General features: G+C 44.4%; 1 protein-coding gene across 1 annotated transcript in view; it reads right to left on the bottom strand.

The window, feature by feature from the left end:
* Positions 1-16,558, bottom strand: part of LOC140714153 (semaphorin-7A-like) — a 44,840-nt gene extending 28,282 nt beyond the window's left edge. Inside the window, exons 1-2 of the mRNA XM_073024997.1 lie at positions 16,335-16,558; positions 5,591-5,727 (exon numbers count right to left, since the gene is read on the bottom strand). Of these exons, the coding sequence (XP_072881098.1) occupies positions 5,591-5,727; positions 16,335-16,449 (252 nt within the window). The 5' untranslated portion in view covers positions 16,450-16,558. The remainder of the gene's footprint in view (positions 1-5,590; positions 5,728-16,334) is intronic.
* Positions 16,559-18,744: the final 2,186 nt, after the last annotated feature.

Genomic DNA, 18,744 nt, shown 5'->3' with positions numbered 1-18,744 from the left:
AATGACAAATAAGCAATAAATATTGAGAACGTGAGATGAAGAGTCCTTGAAAGTGAGACAGTTCAGTGACGAGGCAAGTGAAGTTATCCCCTTTGGTTCAAGAGCCTGATGGTTGACGGGTGATAACTGCTCCTGAACCTGATGCTCTGGGTCCTAAGCTCTTGTACATTCTCCTTGATGGCATTAGCAAGAAGAGTGTTGCCTTGGGTAGTGGGGGTCCTTGATGATGGATGCTGCTTTCCTACGACAGCGCTCCATGTCGATGTGCTCAATAGTGGAGAGGGCATTCCCCTTGATAGACAAGGCCATAGCCACTACTTCACGTAGGCTTTTCCTACAAGGGCATACGTATTTGTATACCAGGCTGTGGTGTAATACATTCTCCCCCACACATCTATAAAAGTTTGTCAAAGTTTTAGAAGACATGCTGAATTTCCATAAACTTCTAAAAAAGTAGAGATGCTGCTGTGCTTTCTTCACAATGGCACTTATGTGCTGCACCCAGGACAAATCCTCTGAAATGATAACAACAAGGAATTTGGATTGCTGACCCTCTCCACCTCTGATCGCCCGATGAGCACTGGCTCATGGACCTCCAGCTTCCTCATCCTGAAGTCAATCATCATCTCCTTCATCTTGCTGATATTGACTGAGAGGTTGCTGCTGTGGCATCTCTGAGCCAGAGATTCAATCTCCTTCCTATATGCTGATTTATCACCACTCTCCATCTGGCCTTTGACAGTGGTGTCGTCAGCAAACTTAACTATATCATTAGAGGTGTGATTCACCTCACAGTCAAAAGTGTAAAGTGAGTAGAGCGGGGGCTAAGGACACAGCCTTCTCATACACCAGTGCTGATGAAGATTGTAGAGGAAATGTTGTTGTCAAATCTAAATTGATTCTGGTGCACAAGTGAGGAAATCAAGGAACCAATTGCACAAGAATGTATTGAGGTCCTGAAGCTTATTGATTAGTTTTGAGGGGATGATAGTGTTGAATGCCGAGCTGTAGTCATTGTTTCTGATGTATGCATCTTCACTGCCCAGATGTTCTAGGACTGAGTGAAGAGCCAATGAAATGGCATTTGTTGTAGACCTCTTGACCCCGTAGGCAAAATGGAGAGGATCCAAGTCATTCCTCAGGCAGGAGATGATGTACTTCATCACCATCCTCTCAAAGCATTTCATCACAGTAGATGTAAGTGACTTCGTCCAGGAGCATTGAGGCAAGTTACCACATTCTTTTTAGTCACCGGTATAACCAGTTGATCAGCACAGTTCATTAGTACTCAGCCAGGTATCTCATCTGGGCAGGATGCTTTCCACGGCTCATCCGACAGTAGAATGGTCTCATGTTGGCCTCAGAGAATGAAGCCACAGAGTTTGTGAAGGTGCCTCCATGTTTTGATGGTCAAAGCCGATTGGGTTGGATCTGTCCCGATCTTCAGATAGGATATGCCTGAACACCAAATCTATCTCCCCTCTATTCTTCAGTGCAGATGAAGGGTCTTGACCTAAAACAGCAACTGTCCTTTTCCCTCTGCAGATGCTGCCTGACCCACTGAATTCCTCCAGCAATTCACTTTTTGCTGCAGATACAACTTTCGGCAATCTCTTGAATAATATGCACTTTGATGCACTTGTGGGAAACTTCCCTTCAGGCAGAGTATATCAGATTTAATGAACAAGTTCAGTGACTAAAATTATATATAAAAATTCAATATGATTCTAAATGACAAAAATAGGTTCAATGTTGTTTAACCACAAGATTTAATCTCAAATGCAACACACACAAATTGCCGCAGGAACTCAGCAGGCCAGACAGCATCTATAGGAAAATAGCAAAGAGTCATCATCTTGGGCCGAGACCCTTCATCAGTCCTGACAAAGGGTCTCAGCCCGAACTCTAGAGTAGAGCTCTCTCTCCCCTGAAAGGTCCACAACCTTGTCATTGGGCTTGGAGGCTTGAATACCTCAATGACCCAGGGAGCTACTGTATGTTGGAGGGAGTCAGGACCGGACTGGTCAAACAAAACTGTTAGGGAAGCAACAATGAATAATCCTCCTACATCTGAGTGGCCAAGAACAGAGATGGGGGACCTTCATTGCTGCCTTAAACACCAGCAGCGTAACTTAGACAACATCTCTTTATGCATCAAAACAAGCCTTACATTGAAACTAGCTTAAAGTCAACACCTACTGCTTTGAATTGAACTATTCATGAAGAATGAATGAAGTATGAAGAAAGGAGAATTTTTTCCCAGATCAACAGTATGCTATTTTAGTTTATTGACACAATGGAATAATTTGTGATGATATTTTCATTTTTTAAAAATTTTGTTTCAGTCTGAGTAGAGATGCTTGGGCGTTCGGTGACTTGAAAGACCACTATTGTTAACTACCAAATCCCACTGGATGGAACACCCAACTGTCACATCTTACAATGGAAACCATTTACAGTACCAGTCATCCATTTACTTCAGGCGATAATTTAGTTTCTACAACATGTCTCTGAAACAAATGCCAGGACTACAGTCTGTGCGGATTGGAAATAACATTTCCACCTTCAGACTTCAACACCGGTGCACCACAGGGGCGTGTGCTTAGCCACTGCTCTACTCTCTCTACACCCATGACTGTGTGGCTAGGCACAGCTCAAATGCCATCTATCAATTTGCTGATGATACAACCATCATTGATATAATTTCAGATGAAAGGGCGTACAGGAGCGAGATATACTATGTAGTTGAGTGGTGTCACGGCAACAATGTTGAACAGTTCAGCAAGATCAAAGAGCTGATTATGGACTTTAGGAAGGGTAAAGGAGCTTAGGGAGAGGGGGCAAGAGGGGAGGGAGAGTGGGGAGATTGCTTTATAAAGTCTCAACATTACATTCTTGCTTTTGTATTCCAAAACGATGTGGCCTCATCTGCAGTATTGTGTGCAGCTTTGGGCTCCTTATGTTAGAAAGGATGTGTTGAAACTGGAGAGGGTTCAAAGGAGCTTCACAAAAATGATTCCAGGATTAAACAGTTAGTCATATGAAAAGCGTTTGATGGTTCTGGGCCTGTATTCACTGGATTTTAGAAGAAGGCGGGTGACCTAATTGAAACCTATTGGAAGGTGAAAGGCCTTGATAGAGTGTGGAGAGAATCTTTCCTATGGTAGGAGAGTCTAAGGCCAGAAGACACAGCCTCAAAATAGAACGGAAATGAGGAGGAATTTTGTCCGCCAGAGTGCAGTGAATCTGTGGAATTCATTGCCACAGGTAGGCGTGGAGGCCAAGTTTTTACGTATATTTAAGGCAAAGGTTGATAGATTCTTGATTGGTCAGGGCATGAAGGGATACGGGGAGAAGGCAGTGTTTTCTTTGCCTCATTGACAGCTGATTCTGAAGTTCATAGTTTCACTTGACAATAAGATGCAGAACTGAAGAGCCTTCTGGTGCCTTCTTTCCTAATGTTCAAGACACAAGACCTCTGTACAAATTCCCATCAGAATACCTGACAGCCTCCAGAATCTAACTGCTTCTGAAATTTCATACACACAAAGATAATTGTTGCAAGCCCTGGCCACTCTTCAGCATCGGAGTGGTTTCCAATGTAAAACCTGAACCTGTCTTTTGCCCATTTGTATCTTAACCTGAAGATACAAGGAGTGCAGACAGTGGAATCCGGTCCAACAAGCAATCTGCTGCAAGAACTCGGCAGGTTGATCTCAGCCCGAAACACTGACAATTTCTGTCCTCTTATAGATGCTGCATGACATGCATTTCCTCCAGTAGATTGTTTGTTGTTCCTTCTCCTCTTCTTTTGTAGTCCTGACAAACCGCTCAGGGTTAATACACACATTCTGTACAAAAACCCAGCATTTAGAAAGCTTTGGGTGTTGTGTAGTTAATATTTTAGTAATATTTGAGTAAAGCTGTTAATGAAGCATTCTTTGTTGTTTAAATAATTAATTATGGGTTATATGTAAAACTACATTAAATTGCATACATTATCAAGCCACCATGTCATATCTGCATGCCTTGTTTAAAGTAAAAATGAAACCAAGACATGCATTCCAAAAGCTCTGCATGTTTTCCTTTCAATTAGTTTTATGTTTCGGGGTTACAAAACATAATATCCTGGTTCTCCACCGTTTGGATATCCTGACATTCGGTTCCATCATCGTGTTGACAGTAAGTTTGTCTTTGAACATCAGTTTTGAACACAAAGGTGGGACACAGGTTACACTCCTTTTCATTTCTAACAGAACAGAATGGGTGGATAATACGTTTTGTTTCATTTCGCTGATGCAATCTTTCTGTAAAGACTCCCAATTACACAGGAGGCTGGCAGACCATTCTTAGAATATTGAGGATTCTCACCACCTAAGAGAGGGTGCACTTGCTTGTTATAGCAGAGCAGCAAGAGTTCACCACATTGACTGCTGGGCTGACATGGGGACGAGGTTTCTCATGGCTGGTGTCTCAGTTTTTGTTCAGTTTCTCACAAAATTCTATTGTATTTTCCTACAAATGCTTGTATAAAAAAAAAGAATCCCAAGTATATGTTAACAACACAAGTTCAAATAATATATTTACTTTGAACCTTGAGCTAGGGGTCACTGATGCAACGTAGGATGGCATAAGACCAAAAAGAAATTCTTCACCCAGAGGATGCTGAACCTTTGAGGTTCTTGACCCACGAAGGCTGTGAACTCGGAATATATTCAAGAGTGAGACTGACAGATCTTTAAGGGAATCAAGCGGTACAGAGATAGTGCAGGAACGTGCTGCTGAGAAAAAAAGGTCAGCCATGGTCTTACTGAATGGCAGGGCAGGTCTGATGGGCTGAAAGGCCTCCCCTTAAACCTAATTGTTATGTTTTATGCTCATTATGTTTACAGAAACGTGCTTTCTTTATGTGGCCTTACTCACATCACGCACACCTTTGAGAAGTTCCTCAAAGATACCATGGAGTTGGCAGGCTAGCGTAAAACTACTTCAGCACCAATGACCCAGGTTCAATTCCCACCGCTGCCTGTAAAGAGCTTGTATGTTCTCCCTGTTACCACATGGGTTTCCTCCGGGTGCTCAGCTTCCTCCCACTTGCAAAGAGGAAGTTGGCAGGTTAATTGGTCACATGGGTGTACTTGGTGAACAGTGTGGGCTCGGTGAGCCAGAAGGACCCGTTACCCTGCTGACAAATGATATTGCCGTTATATTCAGCTAAACAAAACGAAAGCAAAAATATATGAGTTCAGCGCAAACCTTAAAGATGATTTCCCTGCTGAATCAGTGGGAATGCAGATTGGTTTCTATTTTTCTAATTCAACATCTGTGAAAGTTTAAGATAAATCCCTGCCAATAATATTCATTATTTAACTCCCTCCAATAAAACCAGATTCTTGGGCATGCTATCTGACCCCAGAAATGTGGAAAAACAATGGATCACAGAACAACAGCCGACAAAACAGATGTAATGCAACACTTCAAAATGGGGCTGGAGAGTGTGGAAGCCTCCTATGGACACCTTTCAATAATGAGACCAGTTCTCGGTATCTCAGCACATTTACAAATCCAGGAGCAATTGATTCTACACTACCGTTTCCAGTGTGGGAGAGACATCAAAGTTTATCCGATGAAGGACTCCATTTCCACCAATGTAAACAGTGCTTCCCTCGCGGAGAGTGGTGGCAAACTTTCCAGTTTGGTTAAACACAGCCCGGTCTTTAATTTCAGCTGTAGGGATACAGAGGAGCAAGATGTTAATACTTTAAAATATTTTCAACTGGCATAAGGGCAACAAAGCAACATTTGAAAGAAACATCAATCGCAGTAGTTGCAAAGCAAGAATTGGATTTGCTAAGACAACTCCATTTTCCATGATATTGTCACTGGAAACATCCCAGCTCCTGAGAATCAGATAGTTAGTCAGTTACTGCCTGTTACACCACTGGCATTTAGGACAGCAATGGAACTCCACCATGAGAATCACACTGTCACACTGTCACACTGAAGGTAAATCAGTGTTGCAGGCCACGTTACTATCCTTGAGAACCCCGGAACAGAATATTTCCACAAAACAATGAGGTGCAGAAGTTCTGATAAAATATCAGCACCCTGAAACACTGACTGTCTCAATTCTGCTCTGCATAGATGCTGACTGACCAGCAGGGTATTCTGAGTACCTGATATTTTAGGTTTCAAGCTTCCTCAGTAATGTTGGATGCATGGAACAATGTTTTATTTGGAGTGTGGCATACCATGCAATATTCAGAATCCTGAAAGTTTATGTTGATGCACTTCCACCAATCAAATGAATTGTACTCATTGTGTTACCTTCTCGCAGCTACCAATCAGCAGAAGGTACAGAACTCTGAAGACCCACACTACTAAGTTCAAGAATGGCTTGAATCATTCAGCTCTTGAACCAACCAACACAACTCTAATCATTACAGTTTCGTGACATGTTTACTTTTCACTAAAGTGTACTTTTATTTGTTTCATATATAACCATATAACAATTACAGCATGGAAACAGGCCATCTCAGCCCTTCTAGTCCATTCCGAACGCTTACTCTCACCTAGTCCCACCTACCTGCACTCAGCCCATAACCCTCCATTCCTTTCCTGTCCATATACCTATCCAATTTTATTTTAAATGACAATACTGAACCTGCCTCTTCTACTTCCACTGGAAGCTCGTTCCACACAGCTACCACTCTCTGAGTAAAGAAATTCTCCCTCGTGTTACCCCTAAACTTTTGCCCCCTAACTCTCAACTCATGTCCTCTTGTTTGAATCTCTCCTACTCTCAATGGAAAAAGCCTATCCACATCAACTCTATCTATCCCCCTCATAATTCTAAGTACCTCTATCAAGTCCCCCCTCAACCTTCTACGCTCCAAAGAATAAAGACCTAAATTATTTCAGTTGTTATTTCTTGTAATACTTGTGTATAATTTAAGTTTTTCTTGTGAATGCTGCTTATTTGATGCTGCTGCAAGTAATTTTTTTTATAACATATACAATACTGTGCAAAAGTCCTAGGCACATATACGGTATATAGCTAGGGTGCCTAAGACTTTTGCACAGTTCTGTACTAATCTTATGTATTGCACTATACTGCTGCCACATTAAAAAGAACAAAATTTCATTACATATGTGAGTGATGACATACCTGATTCTGATATGGGTTTCTACTATGGACTGAGAGTCGGAAGAGGGTTATCATGGTTGGGAAAAGGAGAAGGGAGAAAAGAGGGAGTGGGAAGCAGTAGCGAGTCATTCTGTAATGATCAATAAACCAATTACTTGGAATCAAATGACCTTGCCTGGTGTCTCAGGGCTGGGTGCGTCTGTACCCGCGCTACTCCCTCCCCGCCCCCCTCCCTGGGCACTCCTTCCCTGCCACCTGTCTCACACCCCTCCTACGGTGCTCCACCCTAATCATACCCAACATCCTTTGCTCCAGCCAGATTTACAAACTCGCTCTCCACTCCACAGTAACAAGTACAGTACTGTGCAAATGACAATGGACTTGACTTTGATAAAAGAAAACAGCAGTTGTCCTACAAGTCCTTGAGCTTGCTCTGCTGTTCAATAAGATCATAGCTGATACAAATCCAGCCTTAACTCCACATTCCCACCTGCTCTCCATAAACCTTGGCTCCCACGCAATGCAAAAACCAGTTTACCTCAACTTCCAACATACACGCCCCCTCAAAGTACACATGTTCCACAAATGCTGTCAATGACTCTTCGGGTTCCATATGGATTTGTAAAGCTAAGTTTCATTAGTGTATAGCACGACTCTCTCTGTGCAAGGGAATACACTGTAGCAAAATACCCATTATCCATTTTGCCCTGCTTTTCTAACCCATGAATGCAAGTCTTCACTTGTCATAGGTCGCAGCGATAGAGTATTCCAGAGACAGGTGATCTTCTAAGAGAAGAAATTCCTCCTCACCTTCACACATGCTGCCACTACGCCCCATAGTTCTGAAGGGAAAACATCCTCTCAGCATTCCTCCTGTCAAACCCCTCACAGTCTTCTTAGCTTCAACTGTTTAATATACACTTGAGAAACAAATGAAGTGCAAGTTCATAGTTTTCTGCTGCTGTATCCCATTCGCTTCAAGATTCAACATGTTGCGCATTCGGAGATGCTTCACTGAACATCTCTGCCGTGATACGTGATTATTTGAGTTACTGGCTCCTTCTTGTCAGCTTGAAATAGTCTCTTTACTCTCCTCTGACTTGTTTCATTAACAAAGCATGTTTGCACACAAATCTGTCATTCACTAGATTTTTGTTTGTTTTTGCACTATTCTCTGTAAACTATAGAGACTGTTGTTAGTGAAAATCACAGGAGATCAGCAGTTTCTGAGATATGCAAAGCACCCTGACCTTAACAAACATCTTTCTACAGTCAAAATCAATTAGATATCATTTCTTCCACGCTTCAATGAACAACAACTGAACCTCTTGACCATATCCACATGCTTTAATGCACTGAGTTGCTGCCACATGATTGGCAGATCAAATATTTGCATTAACAAGCTAGTGCACAGGCGTACCTAATAAAGTGGCCACCACATTTACCCTTAAAACGGAATGAGTTTGGGATCAAACAGTTCAATCTTTCGGAAAAGTAACAGATGAACTTTTCATGATCATCTCCCATCGCCTCTTAAATAACTACATGAAGAACACCAAATGTAATGTCAGCTCTTTACACTTGAAGTCCATGCCCTTGCGAAAAAGGCTGACATTCACTTGCAGGTGATTTGCACGTGCTTATAAACACTCAGCAATTTGTCCCACACTGGAGGGGAGTGCATGATCACAAGATCATTCATTCATTTCAATATACCTCGGTTAACAAGAATGACCAACGAGCTGATGTGAAAGAGTATCAGCCCACCACTTCATTACCGCCTGGAACATTTGTGAAGTTTCTGCACAATGCACCAAAGAAAATGATGCTATGCAGTTGGAAAGAGACCAAACCCAGAGAGAGAAAGAAATACTGCATCTAGTTCCGAGCTTCCTAGTAGTAGGCCTCCATTAGTCTCGACAGACCATGGATTTGCACCTTGGAAAGTTTCCAGGGCAGAAGTCTGGGCAAGTTTTTTTTATATGGAAGACCAGCAGTTGCCCAAGCTGCAAGTCTCCCCTCTCCACGCCACCAATGTTGTCCAAGGGAAGGACATTAAAGTTTCCTAGTACCTGCAGGCAATTCATCAAAGGGGATTGATCTACGCCTAACATATCTCTTGCTGGACGGAAAAGGAATAGACCAACAATACTGTCACATTAGGAAAGGACAGCCAAAGCTAGGCTCAATGTCTACTTCTCATTCTTTCCCAGAGAAGGAGATCAGCCCTGGTGAGAGGCTGGCTTTGTAGGCCATTCCAACGTGAATGCATTCATGGGCTGCACTCTGGTGCAATCGTAGTGTTACATTACATCAATTGCAACATTTAAGAGAAGTTCAGATAGGTGCATGGATGACAGAGGTATGCAGGGCTATGGTCCAGATGAAAGTAGATGAGACTAGGCAGAAAACCAAGCCAGCACCAGTAGGTGGGCTGAAGGGCCTGTTTATGGGCTGTAGTGACCTACACTCACTTTATTAGGTACACCTGCTCATTAATGCAAACATCTAATCAGCCAATCATGCAGCTACAACTCAATGCATTAAAGCATGCAGACATGCCCGAGAAGTTTGATTGCTGTTCCAACCAAACTTCAGAATGGGGAAGAGGTGTTATCTAAATAACTTTGTCTGCAGAATGGTAGTTGGTACCAGATGGGATGGTTTGAGTCTCTCAATGACTTCTGAACTCCTGGGATTTTCACCCATAACAGTCTCTAGAGTTTACAGGGAATGGTGGGGGAAAAAACATCCAATGAGTGGTAGTTCTGTGGGTGAAAACACCTTATTAATAAGAGAGATCAGAGAAGAATGACAGACTGGGTCAGCTGACAGGAAGGTGACAGTAAATCCAATAACCATGCATTACAACAGTGGTGTGCAGAAGAGCATCTCTGAATGCACAACACATCAGATCTTGAAGTGGATGGCCAGGAACGTGCATTCAGGAGGTGGTACCTAATAAAGTGGCCACTTAGCGTATGACCCCATTATCGTATTGCAGCTCACAGAGACTCATTTGCAAACACTGAAGAGAATCACGGGGGGGGGGGGGGGTGAAATCTCTTTTTGTTAAAAAGCCTCCTCTTGCCTATCTTCTTCACCAGCTTGTCGTAACTCCCTTCATCTTTCAAAACTCCCCCATCTCTCCTCCATCGTTGCCGCAGCCTTCCACAAAGCAACATCAGGGTCTGGTAACTGCTTGTGTTGCAGACACGTCCCTTCCATCACAGCTTTCACGGCAAACTCTCACGGTGATGGAAAGAGAGAGCTGCTGAGTTTGAGACACTGAAGCCTTGTACTCGGACACAAAACATTGGACAAAAACCTTCCGAAAGAAGTTGGCAACGTTTCTGGACCTTTTGAAAGCAATGTAAAACACTGAGTTTAACACTAAAATTTCAGAAAGGAGAAATCATACTGCTGCATGAAAACCCTAATTTTCAATGCACAATTATTTTGAAAAAAATTATGAAGAATATAAGCTCTGCGGTGACCCTTTAAATCTTTGTATTTCAAGTGTAAATCTAACTCCCCTTTCTCTTGAATCTGTTTGATAAGCTGCTTCACATCATGTCACTACAGAAAATCACCATCCATCACTTGAGAATTTTCAATGATTTCAAATGTTGCTATTGGCCATTCTCTACTGTCATCATCACAACACTCCTATTGATGCAAGTCCTCTTTTAATAACACAGCTAGAGTCTTCATCATTCAGCTCATTTGTTAAATTCCCTGTTAACCTTCTGTGGCCAGCAGCCCTGATTACCTGTAAAAATCTTCCATCGCGCTTTGGTGCTTGATTAAAATAAAAAGGTCACAAATAAATAAATGAATAAATCAAGACAGCAAATCATACCTCATCCCAGTCCCAAAAACTGCACAGCACAATTTTTTGTTAGCAGAGAAGACTCCTGGGCCAGCTAATTATTGATGCAGCCCAACCCAGCGGCCAGGGAAACTATGTTCCCGGTGGCTACAGGAACATTATAAGCCGCTATTATTAAGTGTTTCTATTAAACACATTAAGTTACATTAATTAAGGTGCCTAGTTTACTTACAACACACACAAAATGCATGGTGGACCCTGCCCTCAAATTTTTCTTGGTCAATTTCCGACACATCTCTCCCCTTCAATCTGTCTCCATCTCTAAAGATAGTCTATCTATTGATATCTTCTATAATCCCACTAACTCTCACAGTTACCTGGACTATACCACTTCCCACCCTGTCACTTGGAAAATGCTACCACCTTCTCTCAGTTCCTCCGTCTCCACCACTTCTGCTCTCAGAATGAGGCTTTTCATTCCAGAACAAGTGAGATTTCCTCCTTCAAAGAAACGGGCTTCTGTTCCCCTTCAAAGTTGCCCTCATCCACATCTCTTCCATTGCGTGCACATCTGCCCTCGCCCCATCCTCCCGTCAAGGATAGGGTTCCTCTTGTCCTCACCTACCACCCCACCAGCACATAATTTTCCATTACTTCCACCATCTCCAACAGGATACCACCACCAAGCACATCTTACCCTCCCCATTACTTTCTGCAGAGAACACTCCCCATGTGACTCCCTTGTCCAGTCATCCCTCCCCATTGACCTCTCTCCTGGTACTTATCCTTAATAGCAGAACAAGGGCCACACCTGCCCCTACACCTCCTCCTTCACTACTATTTAGAGCCCAAAACAATCTTTCCAAGTGAGGCGACAATTCACCCGTGAATCTTTTGGGGTCATCTACTGTATCCGCTCCCAATGTGGCCTCCTGTATATTGGTGAGACCCAGTGTAGATTGGAAGACCACTTTGTTGAGGCACCTTCGCTCCATCCACCACAAAAAGTCTGATCTCCTGGTGGCTACATATTTCAAATCCACGTCCATTCCCATTCTGACATATCAGTCCATGGCCAGCTCTGCTGGCACAATGAGACCGCACTCGGGTTGGAGGAGCAACACCTTATATTCCATCTGATGGCATAAACATCGATATCTCAAACTTCTGGTAATTGCCCCCCCCCCCCACCACTCCCATTTCCCTCTCTCACCTCATCTCCTTACCTGCACATCACCTCCCTCTGATGCTCCGCCCTCTTTCCCTTCTTCTTTGGTCTTCTGACCTTTCCTATCAGATTTCCCCTTCTTCAGGCCTTTATCTCTTTCACCAATCAACTTCCCAGCTCTTTACTTCACCCCTCCCCCTCTCCCAGTTTCACCTATCATCTGCCACCTTGTACTTCTTCCTCCCCTCTCCCACCTTCTTTGCCTGACCCTTATTACTGCATTTCATTGGCTTTGAATCTGTACTCGGCACGATAGTAAAGTTGAATCTAACCTAATGTAAACAGTTGGTTTTCTTGTAAGGGGATGGTGCTGGGGAGAAATACTTGCGCCAAAGAACTGGCAGGTTAAGCTAAGAGGAAGGAGGAAGGTATGACATTGCAAGTGGTAGAAGGAGCTTGAGGGCTGTACACCTGTCTGAAACCCTGCTGAGGCCAAACAGCTTTAGTGACACTAAAATGTGATATATCATGGCATGTCAGAAGCCCGGTGGGGACTGATCACCACTGTGTTGCATCATGGCGCAGTTTGGCAATCGGAATGCATGGGAACCCAAGAAGCTGCTGAAAGTAGTGGATTCAGCCCAATACATCTTGGGCATATCCCTCCCCACCATGAGGCACTGCCTCAGCTAGGCGACACCTATCATCAAAGATCCCGGCCATCTTCTCATATGGTCAAGGAAAGGAGCTACAGATGCTGAAGTCCCACAGCACCTGTTTCAAAAACAGCTGCTTCCCTTCATCTCCCGTATTGAGTTCATTAACCAACCTGCACAACCCCAGTCACGACAGCAGCACCATGACCACTTGAGTTCTGATGAAGGGTCTCAGCCTGAAACGTCAGCAATTGATTCCCCTCCATAGATGCTGCCTGAGCTGCTGCATGCCACTAGTATTGTGTGCGCGTTGCACTCTGAGCACTCTTCACCTCTTTGGTTCGAATTGTGCTTTTCTTGTATAATTTATGTTTAATTTGCCTTTTTCTTGTGAATACTGCTTGCCCGATGTCATGTGCCTGTGCTGCTGGTGAAAGCAAGTTTTGTTATTGCACCCTGCCGACACATGTACCCACGCAACTAACAATAAACGTGAATTGGACTTCCACATTCCGTGATTCGGCGATCTCACAACAATGATACGTTTTTGTTTTGGGTGAAATTTATTGGAGTTGAGATGTTTTTCATCACTACAATACAGATAACAGGAAACAGTTGGTGCAAGGTCACTTAATCCACAGTTCCGGGCTTTTTTCAGCATTTCAGTTCCATGCCGGTGGCTTTTTGATGCAAAGGACAGACGGCCAGCCCAATAGAATGACTCATTATTGCTTGATTTCACCTGCAATTTCAGTGCCTCTCGGTTCTGGTCAATCAGACTGTTGCAGATCCACAACCAACATTCCAGCTCCATGAATTCCTCACTCCACTTAAATAGGATCCAGACAGGTGAACTGAGCTCATATCCATTAATCTGTCACATCTCAGCTTGTACACAATCACTGGAAATTACCCTGCCCGTCTATTCTATCCTGAATGATCACCAGACGGTAAAGTCCATTCTAATCAGATTACCTGGAAGATTAACTGCAACAGAAGCACGCAGCATTGCAAATCTTCACTGAATAAAAACAATGAACACTAAGAACAGCGCGATTTAATTTGGCTATAACCTGCTTGTTTATAATAAGAGATGACTGTGGAAATCAATGTTATTTCATTTGTTACAGGTCTACAGAAACACCAAAACAGGAGCAGTAAAAACACACAGACTCCTGCAATGCGTCGGGCTGTGCTTGCGCAGTACCAAGCAGAAGCAGAACCTCTCAGTACCCAGAATCAGTATCAGGTTCAATATCACCGGAATGTCATGGAACTTGTTAACTGTGCAATAGCAGTACAATGCCAAGGAAAGGGCTATTAGGTAGCAAAAATGAGTAGGAAGTTGGATGATTGGGAAGCTTAAAAAACCAAAATGGCAAATAAAAAAGCTATAAAAAAGGGAAAAGATGAATGATGCCAAAATAGCCAATAATATAAAGCAGGATTCTAATTTTTTCATTTATATAAAGAATAAAAGGGAGGTGGGAGTTGATATTGGACCACTGGAAAACGATGCTGGTAAGATTGTAATGGAGTCAAAGAAATGGCAGATGAACGCAATAAGTACTTTGCTTCAGTCCTTACTGTGAAGGACACTAGTTATACGCTTGAGGTTCATGAATGTCAGGGAGAGGGATGTGAGTGCCATTGCTATTACAAAGGAAAACATTTGAGGCAAACCGAAAGGTCTAAAGGTGGGTAAGTCACCTGGACCAGATGGACTACATCCCAGAGTCCTGAAAATAGTTGCTGCAGAGATAATGGAATAATTGGTGATGATCTTTTAAGAATCACTTTACTCTGGCATGGCCCCGGAGGAATGGAAAATTGCAAATATCACTCCACTCTTGTCAATGATTTAGATAGTAGAATTAATGTCTTTGTGGCAAAGTTTGTGGCTGACACAAAGATAGACGGAGGGTAGGTAGTGCTGAGGAAGAAATGCAGTTGCAGCAGAACTTAAGACAAATTGGAAGAATAGGGAAAAAGTGGCAGATGGGTTACAGTGTTGGGAAATGTATGATAATGCATTTTGGTTAAAAAAAAATAGTGCAGACTGTTATCTAAAAGGGGGGAAGGTTCAAACATCAGAGATGCAGAGAGACTTAAGAGTCCTCATGCAAGACTCCCAGAAGGTTAATTCACAGGGTGAGTTTGCGGTATAGAAGACGAATTGAATGTTGGCATTAATTTCAAGGGGAATAGAATATAAAAACAAGAAGATAATGCTGAAGTTTTACAAGACACTAGTCAGGCTGCATTTGGAGTATTGTTCATAGTTTTGGGCCCCTTATCTCAGAAAATATGTATTGTCATTGGACAGAGTTGAGAGGGGGTTCACGAGGATGATTCTCGGAATGAAAGAGTTAACGTGAGGAGTGTTTGGCAGCTTTGGGACTGTACTCAATGAAATTTAGAAGAATGCGGGGGGAATCTCATTGAAAACTACCAAATGTTGAAAGGACTAGATAAGGTGGATGTGGAGAAGATGTTTCCTCTGGTGGGGGTATCCAGAACTAGAAAGTACAGCCACAAAATTGAGGGGCAACCTCTTAGAGGGCAGGTGTATGGGGTTGAAGGGGATCTGGGATCAGCCATGATGAAATGTCAGAGCAGACTTAATGTGCTGAATGGCCTAATTCTGCTCCAATGTCTTGTGGTCTTATAATGCAATACATAATAAGAGAATAAAAACTGAATTACAGTATATATATATATGTAAAATAGTTACATATATAAGGGAAGAAACTCTTAACTGAATTGTCGAGTGTCTGCCTTTAGGCTTCTGTACCCCTTCCTGATGGTAGCCATGAGGAGAGGGTGATGGGGGTCCTTAATGATGGACACGGCCTTTTTGAGGCATCGCTCCTTAAAGATGTCCTGAATACCACAGAGGTTAGTGTTCATGATAGAGCTCAGAAGATCTCCCCTGTGCCCAGAGTACAGTAAAGCTCCTGATATATATTCAAAGTGTTAGAATATGAACAGGAATAACACCAAGAGTCCACACTCAAGGACAACTAAAGTCACCCACTGTTGTGAGACTGCTGGAGAGCTCCTGACCTTAATCTACCGCATTTGCCTTCATCATCTTATCGTCTACCTGCCCTCTCTTATTCTGCACTGTTATTTTCCCCCTTATATACCTAAACGGGATGGCGTACAAAATTAAGATTTTACCAATACCTCAATGCAAGTGACAATACAAAATAGCCAAAAAAAAAGACGCAGATACTGATCAGGAGAGTCTCAAATCATTAGATATTGAAAATATAAGGCAGAAATACTGAATGGCAAATACAGTTAAAGAGAAAGATACGATTTATATTCAGGGATATTGACCAATACTGAGTTTAAATGTTAATAGACGCGGACAGGTTTGCCCGTTACCCTTTGGAAGAAGCGACGTTTGTTGCATCGCAACCAGAAGCCACCAGGTCAGGCTGGACAGCCGATCGGTGAACTGATACCCGCGCCCTGAACCGGCTCCCACCCGCGGGACCCGAATCCACAACCCCGTCCACTCACCTCTCAGGTCCAGTTTGAGCCGAGGTACCCACGAATGACCCACGACCGGACTCACAAAAAGGAGAACAGGCAGCAGAGTGATCATATTTACGTGCATAACCCGGGTGTCCGACATCGCTACTGAGGAACAGCGCACAGTGTTGTTTAACAACGCAGCGCAGGATGTTCGAGCTTTGTGAAAGCTCCGCCTACCGTGTACGCACTGAAATACTCTGCAGATACTGGCGTTGAAGCAACACGCTGGAGGAACTCAGCAGGTCGGGCAGCCTCAGTGGAAATGAACAGTCAACGTTTCGGGTTGGAACCACCCCCTCCCGGTCATGGGTACCAGCCCCCGGCGGGCCATGGACTCACTCGCTTCCGACACGGACCGAGGTCCTGACCCTCTCCAGACCGGGACTGTTCTTACTACGCTCGTCTTATTCCTCTACTACCCCCTATCCTCCCCGCGACACCCAACATTCCCTACACCCCTCATCCCCCCTCCATTCTTCTGATCCCTCATCCTCCCCAACCCCGCTCTCCCTGAACATCCCAACCCCCCTCTCCCTCCTGAGACCTCCCACTCTTTACCCTCCTCAGACCCTCCCCTCTCTGAGGCAGAATGTTCTGTCCTTAGCAAAGGCCTCACTTTTGTCCCCCTCCGTCCACACCTCAGTGAGTTCCATGCCCGCCATGATGCTGAACTCTTCTTCCGTCACCTATGTCTCGGAGCCTACTACTTCAACAAGGATTCCCCTCCCTATTGATGACCCCTTCTCCTGTCTTCAACCCTCCTCCTCCTCCTGGACACCCCCACCGGGCCCTCTACCTGCACTCGATCTTTTCATCTCCAACTGTCACCAAGACATCAACAGTATCAACTTCACCACCCCTCTCTCCTGTTCCAACCTCACTCCCTCTGAACGCACTGCCCTCCACTCCGCAATAATCCTAACCTCAGCATCAAACCCGCAGACAAAGATGGTGCCGTAGTAGTCTGGCAGACGGACCTCTACCTCACTGAGGCCAAACGACAGCCCTCTGACACCTCCTCGTACTTACCCCTGGAACAGAACCCCACCAAAAAAATCAAACCCATTGTCTCCCATACCATCACCGCCCTTATCAATTCCAGAGACCTTCCATCCTCAGCCAAAAAACTCATAATTCCCTCACCCCGCACTGCTCGGTTTTACCTCCTCCCTAAGATCCACAAGCCTCACTGTCCCGCTAGACCCACAGTTTCGGCCTGCTCCTGCCCTACGGAACTTGTATCTGCCTACCTGGACTCCATTTTGTCACTCATAGGTCAGTCTCTCCACACCTACATCCAGGATACATCCCATGTCCTCCACCTCTTCAATAACTTCCAGTTCCCCGGTTCCGACCGCTTCATTCTCACTATGGATGTCCAATCCTTATACACTTCCGTTCCCCATCGAGAAGGCCCCAAAGCCCTCTGCTACTTTCTGGACAATGGACCTCACCAGTTCCCCACCACCACCACACTCCTCCAGTTGGCAGAACTGGTACTCACACTTAATAACTTCTCTTTTGGCTCTTCCCACTTTCTTCAGAACAAGGGTGTAGCTATGGGCACTTGCATGGGCCCCAGCTATGCTGCCTCTTCGTGGGTTATGTGGAACAGTCTATGCTCCAAACCTATACTGGAACTGCTCCCCAACTTCTCCTTCGCTACATTGTTTACTACATTGGTGCTGCTTCCTGCACCCATGCTGAGCTCGTCAATTTCATCGACTTTGCCTCTAACTTCCACCCCCCCCCCCCCCCCCCACCAAGCCCTCAAATTCACTTGGTCCATCTCGGACACTCCTCTCCCCTTTCTCGATCTCTTGGTCTCCATCTCTGGAGACAAACTGTCCACTGACATCTTCTATAAACCCACAGACTCTCATAACGACCTCAACTATAGCTCTTCCCACCCTGCCACATGCAAAAATGCTATTCCCTATTCCCAGTACCTCCATCTCCGCTGCATCTGCTCCCAGGATGAGGCTTTCCGTTCCAGGACATCTCAAATGTCCTCTTTCTTTAAGGATCATGGTTTCCCTTCTGCCATCATCAATGATGCCCTCACCCGCATCTCCTCCGTTTCCCACACTTCGGCCCTCACCCCATCCTCCTGTTACCACAACAGGGACCGTGTTCCCCTTGTCCTCACCTATCACACCACCAGCCTCCGGATACTTCCGCCACTTTCAACATGACCCCACCACTAAGCACATCTTTCCCTCTCTACCCCTCTCTGCTTTCCGCAGTGATCGTTCCTTCCGCGACTCCCTGGTCCACATGTCCCTCCCCATGGATCTCCCGCCTGGCATTTAACCCTGCAAGTGTAAGTGCTACACCTGTCCCTACACCTCCTCTCTTACCACCATTCAGGGCCCCAAACAGTCCTTCCAGGTGA

Source organism: Hemitrygon akajei, chromosome 21 (assembly GCF_048418815.1).
Source record: "Hemitrygon akajei chromosome 21, sHemAka1.3, whole genome shotgun sequence".
In the NCBI taxonomy this organism is placed as follows: domain Eukaryota; kingdom Metazoa; phylum Chordata; class Chondrichthyes; order Myliobatiformes; family Dasyatidae; genus Hemitrygon; species Hemitrygon akajei.
Note: the sequence above shows the minus strand (reverse complement) of the source record. Positions and strands in the feature narration are given on the sequence as shown.